The sequence below is a fragment of the Lactuca serriola genome, chromosome 2 (genome assembly GCF_051521515.1).
Source record: "Lactuca serriola cultivar US96UC23 chromosome 2, Lser_US96UC23_V15, whole genome shotgun sequence".
In the NCBI taxonomy this organism is placed as follows: Eukaryota; Viridiplantae; Streptophyta; class Magnoliopsida; order Asterales; family Asteraceae; genus Lactuca; species Lactuca serriola.
Genome location: NC_136409.1, coordinates 148,812,776 through 148,834,818, shown reverse-complemented (window position 1 = coordinate 148,834,818; position 22,043 = coordinate 148,812,776). Strand labels below are relative to the sequence as shown.

Here is a 22,043-nt window from a genome sequence, read left to right as displayed (position 1 = left end):
TAAATTACAATGTTTGTATTATTATTTATGTTTTAAAAAAATAGAATCCTAATTTCTACCTTTTTGCTTGGCACCGACAACACTAACCACTCTAAAAAATCTCTTAAAAATTACATATCTTTAATGTTATTTTAATAATTTCTTTGAATATGTGAATTGTGATTGTGCTTTTGTCATACATTGAAATTTTATTTAAGTCTGTAACTAATTTAAGTTGTGTAATCTTTAGTTAATTTATTTATTCTTTATATTTTAAATGGGTCAACCCAAATTTAACCAATTTATTTAATTGGTTGGTTTGGGAATTACATAAACGGGTCAACCCAATGACAACCCATTTATCTGAAAGGTTGGGTTGGGTTGGAAATATCAACCCATTTAAATAAACAGGTTGAATTTTCAACCCAATTAATAAATGGGTTGAACCCAAACCCAACCCAGGTCGACCCATTGCCACCTCTAGTTTTTGTAGATTTTGAACGGAAAACTGAATGCTAGAGATATTTTTTCATGTTTTGAACTTGTAAGTTAAAATTATATATGCTGGAGATCTTAGAGTCCGATCACGATCTTGTAAACCAAAAAACGATCATATATGAGATCCCAATATTGACAACTCTAATGAAAAAAATAAAAAATAAAAAATAACTTTAATAAGTCGGTAAATTTACAAGCAAATTGAAAAATCTTTGAAATGAAAAACTTTTTCACTTTGCTAAGTTATTTGACTCAAAAAGTTTTCCAAATATTGTTTGACCATGTATTATGGTCACCATGCATGGTGTAGAGTGGTGATGTGGCACATCGATCGACCCTCACGGTAACAACATGCTATCTTGCAAATTGAAGACCCCGTTGTATCTGAGGCACCGCTGTGAGAACTCTATTTCCTCCTCTCTCATCTTTTCCTTTTTTTTATTATTATTTGTATTAAATAATAGTTGTGAGACCCGTATAATATACGGGTTGATTAAAACAAAATGTTAAGTACGAACGATTAAATAGAAATTTTATTTGAATTTGAAATTGAAATAAGTGAAAATTATGAGAAAAAAATATGCAAAGAATAAATTAATTAAAATTATGAGTTTAGTGTGTAGTAAACGGGTTAATTATAACAAAATATTAAACATAAAGGTTTAAACTGTAAATTTATTTGGAATTGAATTTGAAATTTAAAATTTGATAGTCATTATGGTAGGTTTAATTTATGGAAAGTAAATCAATGATATATTGAAAATGAAAATTAAAGTAATGACAAGTGGAAAATAAATATATTTCAAATTATGACAAAATAACATGTGGCTAATCTTATGAGAGAAGGACATGTGGCAAAGTCATTTTCATTTATTAGAGTAGATAGTGAAATATTAAAGATGGAGGTATTTGTTGGAGATATGGCAACTACAGACCAAGTTGATATTATACTAAATCTATTGGGTTATAAGAAAGTATGTTCAAAACGGTGAGAACTATAAATAAAAGGACTAGTTTGCTATTTATTATTGGTTTAATTAGAATTACAAAAAAAAAAAAAAAAAAAAAAAAAAAAAAAAAAAAAAGGAGGTACCTTGATTTCTAATCAGACATATTTGAATTATGAATATATAAATATGTATTTAATTATATATAATTTTGTCATTAATTCAAATTGTTGCTTGGTGAACAAGTTTGACCATTTAGAAATCAAACTATGATGATGGGGACGCGTAGTTAAGTTAACACCATCCGTATTAAGAAAACTTTTTCAATTAGAACATCTATAATAGGAAAGTTTTTAATGATGCTTTTCGTGCCACATAACAGGATGCATGGTTTAAATAAAATGGTTAAATAGAGTGGATTAATTAGCATGTTGGATTGTTGGTAAACAATGAATTGAACTCTCGCATATTGAGATGTTAAGTTAGCATACAATTAATTTGGAGTTGATGAACACTATATTTTTAGATGATGATGTGAGAGTTTATTTAACTTAATAGAGTTTAACAGATCTTATTCTAAATGCCACAGTTTGTATGGGAATGAAATATTGATGCGACAATTAATCAAATTTTTGTTGAGTTGAATGGTTTATGTCTTCGTGGATGAAGGCCTAATTCACAAATTAAAAAACTTAGGATGCGTTTGATTGTAGAAAACTGTTTTCATTTTCTAGGAAATGTTTTCCGAAAATAGGATTAAGTTTTCACTTTCAATTTTCAATGAAAATTTTAGAAAACGTGTTTGGTTGAAACCAGAGGAGTTTTCATTTTCTATCTTAGAAATTTGGAAAAATTTGGAAAACTATAAAAATCATTTTTCTAATTTACATACAATTTGGAAAACTGAAAATTTTCATTTTCTTGGAAAATTTTGGAAAACTGAACGAACCAAACGCGTTTTTAAATTTTCGTTTTTCTTGGAAAATTTCCGTAAAAAACTGGAAAATTTTCCACAACCAAACGCACCCTTAAGTTTTCTCCTGTAAAGTTTTTCTCAAAATGTTTATTCATGGTTCCAAAAAATGTATTTATTTGAAAATATAAAATGAAAAGACTTTTCGTAAAGAATTTCTAAGTTTACAAGTAAACTGAAAAAACAGAAAACTTTTTTTTACTTTGCCAAATTTATTTGACCCCCACAAATGTAGAACTTATTCACAAACGTATTTGTGGGTGTCAAAAGGTTTATTTATGTGTCGGCCTCATGAATATGACAATCTCTTTTTTCTATATGATTGTGTCGAAACATAACACAGAGTGAAACTTTTACAATTGGTTGATTGGCATATGATTTTCTAGAATCATTTTAAGATCTAAGAGTCATAATTTATTTTTTCTTAATTATGAAGCAAACTTATTTTTGAGCTCAAGGAAAGGAATCATGAACCTATACTTGTGGTGTTTTATGTTTGTCGATTTAAAGCTTCTTTTTGTTATACATGATGTATGGATAGCATTTATTTTGTACTACAAGATATGTTTGGTTGATTAGGATCTATACCTAATACTACGAATGCCAATCTGCCTTTTGATTCTTGTAGTTATTTCACACGTATTCAAGATAAAAAAAAACAATGAGAAAATGATTGTGCAATTAAAGTACACTATATTTTCATGTATAAACTTTCGGTAAGGACAAATGACATGAAAATGTAATTTACTTTGGTTTAGAGTTCATTTTGGTATTATACTTTGAAAGCTGCTTACATCGATACATATGATCAAAGTCTATTAAATGTCTGTTTTAGGATCTAAAAACCACTTGCATGTTATTTTTTAACCGGTTTTAGATCCTCAGACTTGACATATGGTGCTGTTGGGCTAAATTTAAAGTTGTACCTTGATTATGTGGTTCAAAAAAATTTCATCAAAGTATAGAAAAACATGATTTAGATATGCATCATTATCATCATCATAAATCGAGTAACTACCCTCACCCCCAAAGCATACACACATGTATACAAAAACACAATTTAGCTATGTATTAGTATTAACATTATAAATATACTTTATTTATTCAAAATTTATAAAGATGAGTAGATTACCGAAAAAAAAAGATAGATCATGTGCATGCATATGTAGAAGAATTAAATCTAAATATTATTGTGAAACAAACAAAACAAATGAAGTAACATTTTATATTCGAAATGTTTGACTTTTTTCTCATGTATATTCGAGTAAAATAATGTATTATTTCCATGTTTGATTAAATCTGGAAAAGGGTGAAGAAAAGAATGTCTTGAAGAAGGAAACTTGATAATCCCAATTGTTATTGAGATCCTATGTCAAAGCAATAAAACCAGGCAAAAATATATGGTCAATAACAATTTAGAAGTATACAAAGTATATAATTAACAAATGTACTTTGCTTTTTTGGTTGTGAAACCTAACAATTTCACATTTGTGGTGTCTCTAACCTCAAAGCATGTGGTCCAAAGTCTCAAAGGTGCAATCCTATGTCTAGAATGCCGAATGTGTATCAACCATTAATATGCCATTAAAATGATCACACAAAAAGAAAACGAAAGATACATTCATCTTCTAAGACTATATCTACTTATTTAGCACTGACCGACACTACCTTAGTCTTTATTAAATAATGACTTTTTATTTCCACTACATACACAAATCAATTCATATACTTTTTATGGATATTCACAAAAATAACATTTTGGCCAATAAACATCACAAAATAACCACAATTTCAAAAAAAACCTTAATGATAATCTAGTTGAAAATCTATATTATGTATTGTATTTTTGATTTAGATAATTTAATTATTAGGAATGTTATCCATAATCATTCTCATATGCAGGGAACCACTGGAAAAGAGTTTTCTAGATTTTTATTGGACAAAAAGAAACTTATTTTTATCTCCTATAAGAATTATGGATCATCTTGGTAGTTATCGACTAGTAGGGTTGGCGGTTATCGTCATCTCCTATAAGTAAAAAGATGTATCTTGGTCAGGACTTCACATATTTTTTGTTTAAATGTCAAAGACCAAAAAATCTAAATAGAGGAAGAAATTAAAAAAAAAATATGGATCATTTTGGAGCTTCTAACTTAAAAAAATAAAAAATAAATAATAAATAAAAAATAAAAAATAAATCTCCAAGAAATTTCTAACTTTTAACTAAAACAAAAAGTTCTAAATCTAAAAACTACTTCAATTAGCTTTTAACAAATAAACTCATTTATAACTTTGCAAAGTGACTTAATATCTTTTTTTTTTTTAAATCGGAGACATGTTTCAGATAAATCATTTTATATAATTTTACATGTCTTCAAGCTATTTTTTCGGAACACGTATATACAAATAAAAACTATAACTTTCAACTTTCTCCTACCAGTTATCAGTTATCAATTATCAAGTATCAGTTATCAGTTATCAGTTATCAGTTATCAGTTACTGGTTACCCGTTATCAGTTAGGTTAACAACTAACACCCTAACAGCTATCAGCTTCCAACATTAACATTACATATGGATTTGAATTCACGTGAAAAATATGGTTTTATCAACTGGTTTATAAAGTCCTTACCTAATATCCTCTTTAAAATGTCTACTATATTTTTTTAAAACTAATGTAATCATGAGATAGGCCTGTCTTACATTTTTTTATGACATATGTTTCAAGTTCCAAAATAAAGTACATTTGAACTTATTTTGTGAAACTTAGAAGATGACCTTAGGCTAAATGGAGTGGTCACTACCAGCCCACCGAAAAAGTACTGTCACCTTTACGTCACATCAGCTTCACCACCAACCCACTACACCTTGGAAATGGTCATCACTAACAATATTCATTTTTTTTAATTTTTTTTTATCTTTTGTAACATTTATATTAAATAAAATACATAATAAATAAAAAAACATATTTTTTTGTAACATTATATTAAATAAAAACAACCCACTAGACATTGAAAAAGATTACCACTCCACATCATTTATATTTTTATTTTTTTAATTTTAAAACATTAGATTAAATAAAAAAACATTATTATAAGTAATCATTTTACTAACTAAAAAATCAAATAAACATATTATTAACTTTTAAAATTAAATAAACATAATTATATATAGTTAAGGGTTTAATATAATTCAGATAAAAGTGAAAGGGTGTAATAGGATTAAGTTACAAAAATTTTGGGACCAAATTTGTAACTTCAATTAAAACATTTATAATATCCAGGGGCTTTACTTCGTCGTTTTCACTCGATTTCATTGGAAAACGGGTACCCGTTTTTTTTTTTTTTTTCTTTTCTACTTCGATGGATTAAAAAAAATCCAACAAAATTAAGGCGCAAACGGTCGGAAAAAAAAAGGCAAACCAATAGAAAGCTCCGTCTTCTTCCATCTTCCCATCCACGCGACACCAAGAACACCGGCCCTTGGGGCGGTGTTCACAGGTCTTTGGTCGTGCCAACTCAGCATCACGCGTCTTTTAGGACGTCCACTCCTGATAGCCTTAGGATTAGAAAGAAGAGAAATATTACTAAGCATTATTTATGGGACTATAGTTTTTTTTTTCCGTAAAACAATGCAATTCCAACCAATAAAAATATTTAAAAAAATAATTAGGATGTCTATATGGTAAAATGTGGTGTCTTTTTAACCGACTTTTATATATATATATATATATATATATATATATATATATATATATATATATATGAGTGTCTTTTTAGTCAACCTCTCTCTCTCTCTCTCTCTCTCTCTCTCTCTCTCTCTCTATATATATATATATATATATATATATATATATATATATATATATATATATATATATATATTTTCATTGGTCACGACATTATTGCAAATAATGTTACTATCTATATGTTAATTCCCGATTAAATAGGACGTGGTGTCATAAAAGATGACGATGACAACACCTATTTCTATTGGATATTCTTGTTCTCTATTTTAGTATTTTTAGACTTAAAAGAGTTAGCTTTTTTTTTGTAAATTTTAAAATCAATACATATATATATAATTTTTTTTTTAGCCGGTTTACATAATTGAGTTTCTATAGATGCTGGCATTTTTCACTTTGAAACATGTTTGGATCCGATCTCATTTGACATTTGTTGACCGTTCAATCTCGTTTGAAACTGGTATGAATCCGGAAAAAAAAATATGTTTGTGCACCTCTACTTTCAACTTTATTGAGATGTCAGGCAAGGATGCTCGGAAAAATTATGCATATCTACAATTGTTCAACAAAGGCCTAAGCCTTATAGCAAACAATCTTGGTAAACCCCATCAGGTTTGATTCTTTCACTACTTCTATGTGTGAAAGAGGTTCGGGCAGAGCGGTTTATGCACGTATCAATGCCTACATTGCCTTTGCGGGTAAAAGAGTAAATGAACAACATTGAATAAAACTGTACGCGATGGTTCACAAGCGGCCGAGTATTTATTCCAGAAGGGCTTATTCGATCTAATCGTACCACGTAATCCTTTAAAAAGCGTTCTGAGTGAGTTATTTCAACTACACTTTCTTTCCTTTTAATCAAAATTAAAACATTAAGTTCAATTATTTTGAACAAACAAATAATTAGTTTATCGGAATCCAAGTTAAAATTCCTTATTGAAATGTTGGCAAAGAATGCTTAGAAAAAAAAAATCTTGGTGATCTGTTTGATTCTTTTAATATATATATATATATATATATATATATATATATATATATATATATATATATAGACACATATACACACTATGTTTTCATTGATTCATGACATTATTGCAAATAATGTCATCATTTATATGCTAATTCCCGATAAAATGGGATGTTGTGTTACAACGCGAAAACTAAAATACCTATTTCTGTCATCTTTTGTTTGCTATTTTAGTGGTTTCTATTTCTTTTATATATATATATATATATATATATATATATATATATATATATATATATATATATATATATATATATATATATATATATATATATATATATATAACTTTTGTTTTTTTTCAAAACAGTTTCTGTATGTGTGTAACACAACATCCCATTTTATCGAACTGCAGTTTTCGCGTAGTAACACAACAACCAGTTTCTGCTTTGAAAAAGGTTTGGATCTAATCCGATTTGACTTTTGTTGACTAAAGTTCGATCTCATTTGAAACTAGTGTTGGTGATTTTAGTGTTATCAATATATTTTAATGTAGTTAGTATTAACATAGAGACATGTTGAGTATAGTTTACTTTTCGAGACTGTAGGCGCGGGATGCACACTTGAATTGATAAACGTGAATTCATAAATACGAGGGTCCATGGGCAGCACCTCATAACCTAAACGAAATTATATTTGAGAAATAGATCGGACATAAATTTTCCCTCCAAGAACCTGGTAGTTATGTTATAAAGTTGTGGTGACGGTTATTCCCTTGTAACTACTATTAACCGTTATTTTGTCCTATAACCATCATTTTAAACTGTCATTTTCCATGTACAAAATGGAAGATGGTTATTGCATGCAAAGTTTTACCAAGCTTAATAACCAAAAATCATATTCTTCTCTATGCTTGCAAATTGTTTCGAAGAACACATGACACAATCAAGGTATTTTGTATTTGCGAATCAGGTTAATCATGTAATCTGATTCGATCTTTTGGATTATCTCATGAATCTTCATTCATGTAATTCCAAGAATAATTGTCGAATTATAGATTTCAGAAAGTGATTTTCATATACGATTCAAGAGATTATCCAAGTTATTGTTATTGTAAACCCTTAAATTCTAAAAAACTCACTTTGTTGCTTGAAACAATTGTGAACGTGTAAGCCTTACAGCAAATAATCTGTATAACCCCCTTCAGTTTGATTCTTTCACTACTACGTGTGAAAGAGGTGTGGGTAGGACGGTTTATGCACGTATTATTATTGAGATGTTGGCTAAGGATGCTTGGAAAAGGAGAAATCAAAATCAAGGCCATCGGCATCACCTCTTAATACTTATGTTATCCATACAAAGAGATGTGACCAATGCAAAATCTTTGGACATGACCATTCTTCTTGTCCCAATCATGTAGTTACTACCACTTCTCCAAAGCCGATACAATCTACTCCCAAATCTAAAGATAACGATGGCTTTCAAATAGTAGGGAAAAAGCATTGATCAACAATAAAAACAAACTCATCAATTGTCAATTCATAGTAAAGCTCAACACCAAGACAACACATTCATGAATTTCCACTACAATACACTCCAACCCGTCTATTTGTACGATATGGGACCCGATCTCGAAACCGCAAATCTCGGGAGTGGACTCGGGCCTCTGCTTCCTGATGTCGACCCTTCATTCTTCAGTTTCTGACTCGAACTATAATCCAATGGACCCGAACGTCTTCCATTCCGATGTTTATGATCGTTTCCTTTTCCATGCCCCTTATCATTATCATTCAAGTAACCGGAATCATGGCCCGATTGCGGAGTGGAATCACCGTACGGATTCCGGACAACCGGAGAGGAATGTCCCATCGATAGAGCCGGGGAGCTCCGTGGGGACATGCTTAGTAGTGACATCGGATTGGAATGAGTGTTTCCGTAGTATTGACTGTAAATGGAACGTAGGATTGCGTATGGGACGTGTTGCTCGAGTGAAGTCCGTGGTAGGTATGGAGAGATTGAACATAGTTGGTCTAAAAAGATTAGCTTTGCCACCAAATGAGACCTGTAGATACAAGGGTAAAATGGTCATCTACTCTCATTCCGTCCGAAAAAAAAAGTCATAGTTCATACTATTAGTATTAATAACCTGTCGATTTCATTCCAGGAATCGAGTGCAATTCCCGCAGAGATTTTGACAAAGAGATGCATTGTGGATTTTATGTTTGATTCGACAGACTGCTGATCTGGCGTTTCCGATTCCACCGTGTCGCCAGCATGGCCATTTGCATATAACTGTCTCTGTTGATGTTCTCTTTGAACCCTAACTAGCTCACTTCCCGCAATCACAGCAGAAATACACCTGTAAATGAAAGTGTCATTATAAATAATAGTATATAATAAACAAATATATTAATAATTTAATATTACCTTGCTAAACAGTGAACATTTGTATTGAAGCCACCTGTCTCAACATTAAAAGCAGTAGTATTCCAAATACTCGAAGTCATAAAAGTGGAAAACAAATAAGCCAACAAACTCCACGAAGCATCACTCCCACCACCGACCTCCTCCAAAATCTCCCTCACCCACTCGGAATCATGATCCACCACCACCCCAACACCATTCGCCACCCTCCTCATCCGCCTAACCACCCGTTTCTCCGGCACCTCCACCGGTAAATTCCCTGCAACTCCCGCCAACAACGAATGAATCAACGGTGCACCTTCTAGAAGCACCGCCCCGGAAGCTTCCGCCAGCAACGCGTCAAACGCAATAGCCTGCCCGGCCTGAATACAGAACCCAATCACCGTCTCCACATCGATTATCTGTCTCACATTCGCTTCCCGCTCGATCCGGTCACCCGAGAGAATGCTGCCCGAAACCGCTTCTAGAGATTCCCGATTTGCCCTAAGAGACGAGTCAACACAGTTCAAAAGGGCGGCTGTGTGTTCTTTTAGCATTCTGTCCAGCCTGTCGACTCCGTATCCACCGAATATCCTTACAAAAGCGTGTAATTCCTTGAGATCTGTGACAGCTTCTGCGAAATACCCGCCAACTGGGCGTGCGCTTTTGAAGCATCTGTGGAGTGGCGCGTACAGGATTCCTGCTCCTGAGATATCTTTTACTATGTTTTCAATGTACCAATTGCAGACTGCTTCGATTGCGGACCCCGTTTGTTGATCGTTATTGGGTTTATCGAATGTGTGGAGAGATGAAACGGGACCCGTGAAGGATTCGGTTAACAAAACTTCTCGGATCCCCTGTGTGAGGTCCATGCTCATATGCTGTTCCGCCATTAGGACTATGCTGACGTGTCTACGGATTAGGGATTCTAGAACTGTGGGGCGTTGAAGATCTGTGTCTGATTTTAATACGGTGTGCAGACGCCTTCTGAAGTTTCCTAGGATGCATTCTCTCATGTACTGTGTTTCAAAATGTCATGATGAAATAGTTTTGTTTTATGTCATTCAAAATAAATACATTTATTTGGATTATCATTACCTCTCTCAAGACAAATACATGATTTAGAACACAGATAGGCTCCATGTCATTCAAAACTGAGCAAAGATTTGTTAACCTCTGCATGGCAGCTTCTAACCTATAAACACATAAATAATGTTGTGTGTGAATTTTGGGGGAAGAGATAACAAAATGTAACAAGTTATAATGTTGAGGAATCAGGAATGTTACATTTTAATGGAATTATTATTTTCAGGGTAGCTTTCATAGCCTGGCAAATGTATACCAGATACCCTTGGGGATTTTGCTGAAGGAATAGAAAGTCTGGATGTCAAGTTCATTAGAATTGCTGCTTGTTCTGGAAGAAGCTGGGATTTAAAAAATAATAATAATAATAATAATAAGTTAGGTTTATCAAATTTAATACATGAATTTGGTAACTTTTTAAGGAAATTGATGAAAAAGTAAGAACCTGTGTCTCCAAAGAGCCAAAACCTCCTTCAGAATCAAGAATGTTGATTAGCCCTTCCAATCCTCCCATGATTGACTCAATGAGTGACTCAACATATAAAACAGCATCTCGACCAATTCTAGTTAACTGTATCAACCAATCAATATTCAGTAAATTGCCCTTCAAAAGATATTGATAAAAACTAAAAAGCACGCATAAAATTTAGAGTAAGTTACACTTTTGGTCCTTATTTGAGGTTTTTGGTCCCTGTTCAATACTTTTGGGACCAAAAGTTGTCATTTTACTTGGAACAAGAACAAAAAACGTTACAAGAACCTCAAAAAATGACCAAAATTGCAAATGAAAACTTTTTTGGGACCAAAACTGAAAAAGAAAAGTTTTTGGGAACAAAAAATTACAAAATCAGCTATACTCAGGGACCAAAAACTTTACAAGAACCTCAAAAAATGACCAAAGTTGCAAATGAAAACTTTTTTGGGACCAAAACTGAAAGAGAAAAGATTTTGGGATCAAAATTGACAAAACCAGGTAAACCCGGGGACCAAAAATGTAATTTAATTTAAAATTTATGAATTACCTCTTCTGGAACAATTGTAGAAGCACATTCAGGAAAGCTGCTAGCAACACCAAGCCATGCACAGCAATGTTGGGGGCGTCCTTCAGGTCCAAACATGGTATTCCTGAAAACCTGTTTTTCCATATTTATCAAAAATATATTTTTATTTACAAATTCTCAAAACTAGCATAAATAAACTAAAATAAAACCTAAAACATACAGTTGTAAGATGTTGATGGTAGAAATAAAGCCTTTTCAAACTCCCATGTTTTGAAAGCTGTGATTCAAGTTCATCAACACATCTGGCATTCATATAAGAATTAAAATTATATATTAGGTATGTATACAGGTGAGTTAAAAAAAAAATTAAAAATATAAACTTTGAGCACCTTGACCAATTGTATAGAGCATTCCCTTCAGATAACAAGCCTTCTTTTCCAGTAGACACGGTTGCTTTCTCCAAATGTCTTATGTTAATTGAAGAACGTGCAGATGTAACAATCATTAAAATCGATAACCAGTCTTTACGTAATTCCTGTTTATTTAATTTTTTTTATACATAATAAACATGAGTATAAATAAATAAATAATAACAAAACTTGAACGGATTAAATTAAAGATTACTACTACTTACTGATAGATCACATGTAATTGCAGAGATATTTTCACCCTGTGGTTTTGGAATATTTTCAAGATGGTCAACGATTTTTTGGAAAAGTCCTTTTAGAGTGGTGTCCAGGTCAAGAGCCACCATGCCAGGTGTATTCAGTAGGAACCGGATGCGGCCCGCTGAAGATGACAGGTAGGATAAACCATACCCTCTCACAGCTGTAAAAACATTGTCTAATTATTTAAACCTTCACCTCAAGGGTAAAAAGGTAATTAAACATTTTATAAAAACCCTCACCTGCAATGTATTTGCGTACTAGACAGCATAAGTGATCCATTCCATCCAACAAGAATCCTATTGTGGGATCATTTGCATTCTACACATGTTGACAAGTCAAACTTGTTAATTAATATTATAATATATATATATATATATATATATATATATATATATATATATATAGAGAGAGAGAGAGAGAGAGAGAGAGAAAAAAGAATAATTTATCACTTACTATGTCTACAGCAACTATACGATTGGTTTTGGATTTTGATGAATTAATTCCAACATGTTGAAAATACCATATCACTTCACTTTGTGCCAATGCCAATGCAGAAAATACCATCTATATTACAAATATTTATTAAAAAAAAAGGTTAATAGTTATATTATATCATTGAAAAATATAGATTGTAGTGTGTGTTTAATTATAATAAACCTGAATATTAGGAGCTAATAAACTCGGTTGATCAGTGAAAAACAAAACCATTCTTCCAATCTCTTGCTTTAATAATATTCTCCTTTCATGATGAATAGCATCACATGATAAAATTGCTTGATCATGCACTTCACTAAAGAAAACATACAAACAAAACAACAATTATTAATTAAAGTGATCAGATTAATTAATATAATTCCCATGTTAATAATAATACCTTATCATTTTCTCAACTTGCTTTGCAACACTATATTCCAAATCAGCTTCTTTTTGCTTTGTACGCCCTGATTTTGCCATTTTCTTTGATTCCAATATTCGTGGCATTACATATAACTGATAATCCTCATGCAACAATATATACTACATTTCAAGAATATAAAAAAATATATATATATTAATCTCCTCAAACAAAAAGTTATCAACTATCATTTAGAGATTAATTACCTCGTCTCTATATAAAGTAAGAACTAGATTTTCCTTCAATACAACCTGTAAACATGATTAATGTAAGCAAGAAAATTATTAAGTTTATAAAAAAGTAGGAATTGTATTTATAATTATAATTATACCATAGCAATATCAATGCTGGTTACTCTAAGAAGCTCATCAGGACAAACAAGATAGCCAAATAGTGCCCATTCTCTATAAGAAGTTACATTTGCCAAATCTTGAGCTCTCTGTAAACAAAGAAAAAAGAATAAATCATTATGATTTTATAAAGGAAGTATATAGTTTTTTTAAAGTAAAAGTAAAAAAATAATAAATTGTGCACCATTGGATGTGCAGAGTTTGTGAGAATGTCAGGATATCTGGGATGAAAGGGGCTAAGAAAACCCTCGTTTCTAAGCTTTCGTGTATCTGTAGACAAAAATATAATGGGACCCACAGCTTCTAGAACCTGAAAAAAAAATAGGTTTAGTGCACAAATTGTAATTTAGTTTCTAGAAAGTTCTAGAAGAAATTCATAATCAAGAAAAGAAAATGACCTCTCCAATGCGAGGACTAACAAAATTCAGATCTTCATGCAACCCTTTTAATGGTGGATCATATGCATCTATGAATTGAACCAATCTGTAATTCCATGAAAAGATATAATAGGTGGATAAATATTTATATATCTTAAAGTGTATGAATTTAAACACATAATGAATACCTATAATAAAAATCACAGTCTCTATCATTTCTCAAAATAGCATGGAAAAGGTTGTACATTTGGATCATCATTTTCCTTGGTAACTGTAATCAAATAGTATACCAGATTTTCAGCAAATGAAAATTAGTATAAATCATCATGTAACTCTTGATACCTAGAAGATATGGAAGTGGAAAAACAATATATAAAAAGTTATAAACAGTAATAAAAAACATAGATTATCATACATGGCCTATAGACTTGCCTTCTCAGCAAAGAGATTGACACGAACAAATGAACAAAAGAGGTCCATAAATGCATGTAAGATTAGAGAGTTCTGATGTGGCTACAAAAAAAAAAGAATTTAGAAATATAAAAAGTTAATTTGCATAAAAAGCATAAAATATATAGAAACACTCACCAACAGGGTAATAACAGTGCTGCTAAGATCCAATATGAGTCGCAAAGCTTGTTCTCTGAATGCCACAATATCAAGTAGTAGCTACAAAAATTTATCCATTTATCAAAGAATATAAAACCATTTTTCACATTTCTTGAATGTGATTAACAATGGAGATATAAGAGATTAAGAGTAAACTCCACACCTGAATCCATGGCTCCAAGCTTTGTAAGTGAACTTCAGCTTGATCATTTAAAGCATCCAAAGCAACTTTATCAACCTAAAAAAGTTAATTATCGAGTTTATGTTTCTTAGAACTTAATGGAAGAATTAGAATGAAACCCAAGAAATAATCAAATACAGAAATACTTACACGTTCAAGTTGCAATTTACTATGATGTTCTGGAAACTTCTTTGAAAGCAGGATACAAATCTTTGGGCAATTTGGGAAGACACCTGCTTTCCAAAATGCTTCAGAAAATACATGATTTACTGAATCTGGATAATCCAGGATTTGATTCAATCTATAGATTTTGGCCATTAATCCTTGTGCAACTTGGGTAAGTTGATATACCCATTGAACATTTAATCCCTTGTGAGATACTCCAGGAAGCTGGAATGATACTTCTGATCCATTATTCCGGGAGGTTCTAGAAGGCATTGGAGTGCCCATTTCTTGATTCAAGTATTCACTCCATCTTGAAGGACCTTCAACCTCCCTTGCTCTTGGGGATGTCGACAATGCTTCTTGTGTTGATAAGTTTAATCTGGATTTTGGCATTTGCATTGTTCCTGTATAATCCAATCCCAATCTATCTGAAATTTGATAACTCGTTTTCAGAAACCCTTCCAGAAAGTCAACATGTATGCAATTTCAAAATTAGGGTTCAGACCCATGCCATGTACGTTTATCAGACATCAAATTAGGTACTAGCTAAGCAATATGTTCACAATGAAGGATGCCCTAGATCTTAGGATGCTCACAATTGCATTCATAATCCAGTTTTATTGCAGTTTGTCATGAGTTACAACCAAGTTCGAATATTTGTGAGTGTGTTAGGGAACTCCAATTCCAGGGCATGGAACTGGCTTAAGGTTTTTGTGCAGATCCATCAACTACAATGGTGATAATCGGGAAATGAGATTATATAAGGAAGAAAGAGAGATAGTACCTTGAACGACGACAAATGTTCACGAACAAAGCCGGAGCTTAAGGCTTAGAGCGAGAATGGAGGTTGAAAAGTGAAATGGATCGACAAAACTTGTGGAATCCACTAATTCAGATCTGGGTTTTTGAGAAAGATTGGAAGTGAGGTTTATGGAGCTTAGAATAATGAGAAGTTGAGGTTGTTGATAATGATATGGTATGATGAATTTTCGCTGTGCGCAGCACTCACTTGGATTTTCAGTTTGTCTGACGCCGACCAACCGAGTGCCATAACCACCCTCCACTGCTTTCAGAGGAAGTCAACAAACAAATTTTATTTTTACGATAAACCTATATCCATACATATTTTGCCAAAAAAATCATTTTTGTGTAAAAAAAAATATAACTAAAACAAAACATTTTTCCAAAAATAACCATCGAGTCAGGACCCGGACCCTCTGCGGAATCGGATTGACCACTCAGGTGATTTTTTTTTGGTAATGGGAAATTGTCATAAAAGTTCTTAACTTTTCCAAAAGGTGTGGTTTTACCATTAGATGAGTTTTGATGATAATAAAACCGGATACTTTCGCTAAAGGTTTCAAATATCTCATTTAAGAGGTTGCACCTTTAGCAGTCGGTTACCCATATGTTGATTTGGCACTTTAGGTGACATGTCAAACATGGGCCCCATTTTATAACTCTCTCCCACATAACCCTTCCCCTTCCCCCCGTTTCTTGCACCCTCTCTCATCCACAGTATTCTTCCACGCAAAATGCCAACATCTTCTGTAAAATCAAGCTCGAATGTGAATTCACGATTTAAGAAGAAGATCAAAGTGAAGTGTTGGTGTGAAGATTTATGTCTTGTGTTTGTTTCCCGCACACCAGAAAATCTAGTCAAGAAATTTTGGGGGTGTACTAATTATAAGGTAAAAATCATTTTCTCTTTTCTTTAGTAGGATTGCACTAAGGGTATTATGCACTGACCTAATTATGTAGGGAGAAGGAGGTTGTGGGTTTTTCAGATGGGTTAACGGTAAAGGAGTTCAAAACAAGATATGATGCCAGAGTCAAATTGGCTTATAGAGCAACGACAAATGATGTCATTAATGCAGATGGTTGTTGTTTTGTTAGGGGCTATATTGTTCATGCTTGTTTTAGTAGTATACAAAATTTAATGGCAGTTGTTTGTTATGCCACTGGTATTGTGATCTTGAAATATATAGCTTTTGATGGTATGAAATATGTAGCTTTTGATGGTATTTGATACTTTGGTAGGTATATGTAATGTTAGGATTGTAATTTGTAATGTATGGATGTTAATTGTAATGTATGGATATTAATTGGAATACAAGTTGGTTTGTATGAAATTTGGAGTACAAGTTGGTTTGTTTTAGATTGAATTAAAATGATAATTGGTATGAATTTGGGATACAAGTTGGTGAATGGTAACAATTGTAATTTCAATAAATGAAATTTGGAGTACAAATTGGTTTGTTTTAGATTGAATTAACATGGTAATTGGTATGAATTTGGAGTACAAGTTGGTGAATGGTAAGAATTGTTATTTCATTAGATTGAATTAAATGGTAATTGGTATGTATTTGCACTTTTGCATAACATTGCATAAAATGGTCCCTAAAATGGTACATTGTAGAAACAATTGATGAATGGTAACAATTGTTAACTATTTAGTAACGAAAAGATTGAACATAACATGGAAGGGGGTGTATCCATTACATATAGTTTAATTACATACTACCAATATGTAGCAGCCATCCATTTGTACCAAAATGCCTAAATAATGCGCAAAAAAAGGCAACCTAAATGGTAACAAAAATAACAATTGGATGCATGTTGTAATCAGTGGGTATATGAATGTTACTGTACCAAAATGTCAAAAAACAAAGTTTACAAAAGTGGCAACCTATACCATTCCCACTACACCCCCACCCCCTTCTTCCTAACAAACTACTCCAAGTTGATTGGCTTTACAGAAGAAGAACCACCACCATCTTTTTCATAGACAACCTTCCTTAGCTTTATCTTGGTAATCCTCTCAGATGTTTTCCTTATTCTCCTAACCAATGCGACAACCTCATGTCCTTCATCGTCACCCTGATTTCCCTTATCATCGCCCAGTTCCTCAACACCACCTTCAGGTCCATCAACACACCTTCAGGACCATCAACATCATCAACATCTCCAGCACCATGACTTTCTTTATCACCATCACCAACAACTTCATCTTCAGCACCATGAACTTCTCCATCACCATCACCAATAGCTTCATCGCCAGCACCTTCAGCTCCACCATCCAGACAAACATCATCATCAGAATGATGACCATCAATGAAATCATTTACATCATAGTGTAAAACGATATAATTAGTTCACAACAATTACCAAAAAAATTGTTAATTAATAAAAGATAATAGGTCTTACCAGTTCAACTGGTGGGGAATCATCCAATTCCACTTGTACCCCTGGCATAGCTTCTATTTTTGTGTAACGTCTGGTTCCTGGTACGTATTTAACTTAAAATTATTCATTTTTATATAGCAACTCGACAAGTTGGAGTCCCCAAACTCATCGAGTAAAGATGTTATGGACCGCGCGTTTGGCTGACCAAATCGACGAGTTGGGAGGTCTCAACTCAACGAGTTGGCTGGGTAAAATGAAACCCTAACTCCAGGATTTTTCACCCTATTTAAACACCTTAACCTCAAGGTGTTGGCCTCATTTCCAGCCTCCACTGTCCTAACCCTAAATCTCCAAAACCCTAAAGCTATTTTAAGTGATTGTGAGCTATTTTGGGTGTTTTTGGTGTGTGTTGAAGCCATTGGAAGAAGGAAAAGCTTAAAGGCACAAAAAGGAGCTTGTAGATCCATAATCCTTGCCTCATCCACGACACTTTTCTGGTATAAAGCTTGAACTTTGCCTTGTAGTTGTTTAGATCTTCTTTTTGGGTTATTTTTCTTGGTTTTGTCCAAATTGTTAGATTAGATGTCTAAGCCCATAACTATTATTGGTATGTACTCGACCCGAGAGTAGCATGGTCCATTAGGGTTGCACTTCACCGGAACAATTTGTATGGATAGTCTTTTGAGAATAGTATGTCTATGGTTTATTAATATATTATAAGTTATAATATATTAATATGAAATCATATTATTTAATTAGTATTAATCAAGAATTAATTTAGAATTAATTTAGTGATCAAAAGGAACTAATTAAATATAGACTCTTACATATATATATATATATATATATATATATATATATATATATATATATGTATGTATGTATGTATGTATAGAATGGGCCAAGTTCATTTAGGATGGGCTAAGCTTGCATGGATGGTCCATGGAATTTTTAACCCATGGATCCTATGGAAATGAAAGGTCATGGGTATTAGGGTTTACATGAATGTAACACTAATTCTCCATACTATATAAAGAGGTTTTTGGCACATGAAATGGCACGAGTGTGTGAGTGAACAAGAGTGGGCCGATTTCTAGTCTGATTACTATTTTCTCAAGTTTTCCAAGGTGTTTTTGGTGATTTGTGATTCCACTTGAGGCATCCACATTATTGGTGCTAGGCTCTTGAAGCTCCAAGGAATCAACCACAAGAAAAGGTATGTCAACCCACTAAGTTTTATATTACAAGTACTCCATGGTATGTTAGTTAGGATGAGAACCTTGGAAAATCATATTTGCATGTATAATAGAGAAACATAAATCCAAGGCTTCTAGGGTTGCTTATACACCATAGGAGTGTTAGAATGCTCATAACCCTTCACAAATATCTTGGTCTATGGGAGTTGGACTTCCTAACTAGGTTAATACTTCAGATATGGGGTCTTGAGGGGTTTTCATGGCATAAAGTTGCCAACTTTATGGCCATGGGAGTCCCATGCAACCTTTAGACCATCATTTTGGCCTTTTGGAGCTTCTAATGGCCATGCATGAAGAAAAAGTTGGAACTTTATGTGATATTTTTGTCCTTTCCCATGCAACCATTCTTAATGCATTAAGCCATTATTCTTCAGATCTATCTTGTAGTTTTGGTGGTCTTTGGATTAAGACTTTGGCCTTTTTGGGTTAGGGTTTGAGCTTAATCTCTTTAGGAAAGGTATTAATGGGTAAAGTTGGAAACTTTACCCTTCTAGAGGTATTTCCAGTCTAGATCTGGAGTAAGGGGTTTAGATTTGAAGAATAATGGCTTAATGTATTAAGAATGGTTAACAGCCTGAAGAACTAGACGAGTTCACAGAAGAACTCGACGAGTTGTATTGAGATGTCCTGATTCTGTTGAAAAGGAAGAACTCGTCGAGTTGGAGGAAAACTCGATGAGTTGGATCGTGATATCATAATTCTGTGATTCATGGAAAGTCGTTGAATTGAAGGGCAACTTGATGAGTTGAGTAAACTTGGAGCGTTGACTTTGACTTTGACTTTTACCAAAGTTGACCCTTAAAGGGTTATGAGTATGAAGGGGTACTTAAGGAAATCTTTTATGCTTGGGGGATTGAGTTGGGTTGATATTTAGAGTTGGGGACTGTTTATCTACTTTCCAGTATTTGAGGTGAGTTACCTTCCCTGTATAAGTGGGTCAAAGGCACCAATGTCAGCCCACTAGTAGTTGTTTATAGTAGAGATGATTGTCTATGTGATAATTGTCTGGTATGCCACTATCTGTTGTGATTTATGTGCTTGTATGCTATGGTAATATGTGGTAGTAGTAGGGTGAAATAGACCCCGTATCTAGTTGAAATAGACCGAAGGGGTGGCCAACACCTAGATATGCTCGGCAGTATTCGATTGAAAGAGACCGAAGGGGAGGCCAGCACCCAGTTACGCTCGACAGTATCCGGTTGAAAGAGACTGAAGGGAAGACCAACACCTATATATGATTGGCAGTATGTTTATTGTATAGTATGTGGTATGATGGGGGAACTCACTAAGCTTTGTGCTTACAGTTTTTAGTTTGTGTTTTAGGTACTTCTTCCTCAAAAGGAAAGGAGCTGGCATGATCGCAGCGCATCACACTATGATTTTCCGCATTATGAGATCTTTGGGAGTTGTACTCTAATATTACTTTTCTATGACATGTTTTTTGTTATTTGACATATTGGTTTGATTATGATATGGGTCGGCACTATTGACGATTCAGCCTAATGGTTTTTATAATTACTTATTTAAAATTGAAATTTTTGGCTCTAAATTCTGGGATGTTACATTCTGCCATGCTATAACCAGCTTCTAGCATATTAGCAATGTCTAAAAGTCCTAATTGTATCTTCTATGGTAGAATATCCTCCTTTTTTCCCTCAATAAACTCAATAACCTTGTTATCTTCCACCACATTGTCACCCTTAAGTGGACTGGACTTTGTTTTATTTGTGAAGTTAACCCCTTGTAAAATTGCATCAATACCTTCTTCAAATTCATCATTTATTGATTTAAGCTTCCAACCAATACTGGATCCTACTTGCCCAAAAGTGTCACCACCTTGCATCACACTTATTTGACTAGTACATCCTTCTTGCATCACATGACCATCCTGAATATGAATTATTGGAACTTCCTGCACCACACCTTATTCTACAATAGTAGGGACTTCTACAACTGGAACTTGTTGAACCACACTTTGACCCACATTATAACCTTCTTGCATGACATTTTCACAAATCACATTTTCACCCTCATCAGCAACTGGAACTTGTTGAACCACACTCTCTTGAGTACCTATAGTTGGAGTATTAGTCTCAGCTTTTGCAGAACCAATCCTCCCACCACCTCTCCTTGTGCACAACTTCTTCCTAGGTACATCAATACTATTTCTCCTAAATCTTTTAGAACATAACTGTTGCTTGCAAACAGATGTAGTTGATGGGGGAATAGGATGTTTTCTTGGACTCATCCTCAATGTTTTATGTTTTCTTGGACTCCTCCTCACTATGTTAGAGCATGAAGGTTGACTTGGGACATTTGGTTGACTAGGGCTCGTAGTATTGTTTTCTCTCATTCTCTCATTTAGTGGCTGGTTAGGAACAAATACATGGGGGATGAGATGTTTTCTTGGCCTTCCTGTCTTCTTTGGTGGGGGAGGCACATATTGTTTTCTCTCATTCTTACATGTCTTCTTGTTATGACCATATCCCAAACAATTGCCACATCTGGTAGTTCTTGCAAACTTCACTTTTGTTGTTGAAAACTTGATCTCCTTCCCACTAGCATGCCTCCTTCTTTTGGTAGCAGGCCTACCAGGCATCCTCCTAGACATTAGAGGCAATGGCTTAATGTATTCGGTTTGGGCCCAAAGATTGATGCCATTAACAGGTTCAATGTTTGATGAGTAACATTGCCTAAATTTCTCTTTAGAGAAGTATGCATTGATGTATGCATCAGGTGTTTGATGGATAAAATTAATTGTTGCA

The 22,043-nt window shown here is 33.3% G+C and overlaps 1 protein-coding gene across 1 annotated transcript; it reads right to left on the bottom strand.

The window, feature by feature from the left end:
- Nucleotides 1-8,590: 8,590 nt before the first annotated feature.
- Nucleotides 8,591-15,914, bottom strand: GRL (transcription activator). Its single transcript, XM_079024855.1, has 24 exons — nt 15,621-15,914; nt 14,822-15,264; nt 14,654-14,728; nt 14,470-14,550; nt 14,314-14,394; nt 14,070-14,152; nt 13,903-13,987; nt 13,689-13,814; nt 13,486-13,593; nt 13,361-13,405; nt 13,134-13,276; nt 12,917-13,049; nt 12,713-12,823; nt 12,499-12,577; nt 12,226-12,419; nt 11,981-12,126; nt 11,812-11,893; nt 11,613-11,723; nt 11,036-11,161; nt 10,795-10,931; nt 10,606-10,702; nt 9,532-10,526; nt 9,251-9,463; nt 8,591-9,166 (listed from the first exon to the last, which is right to left on the bottom strand). The coding sequence occupies exons 2-24, from the start codon at nt 15,233-15,235 to the stop codon at nt 8,710-8,712; spliced, it is 4,122 nt and encodes a 1,373-aa protein (XP_078880981.1). The 5' UTR covers nt 15,236-15,264; nt 15,621-15,914; the 3' UTR covers nt 8,591-8,709.
- Between the last annotated feature and the right edge of the window lie 6,129 nt (nt 15,915-22,043).

Bases quoted from the DNA above. Each gene is read 5' to 3' on its own strand.
- GRL (XM_079024855.1), bottom strand. From the start codon at position 15,235: ATGCAAATGCCAAAATCCAGATTAAACTTATCAACACAAGAAGCATTG. The intron at 12,127-12,225 runs GTAAGTAGTAGT...TTAAATAAACAG, and splicing joins CAATTACATGTGATCTATCA to GAATTACGTAAAGACTGGTT. The intron at 11,894-11,980 runs GTGCTCAAAGTT...TATGAATGCCAG, and splicing joins GCTCTATACAATTGGTCAAG to ATGTGTTGATGAACTTGAAT.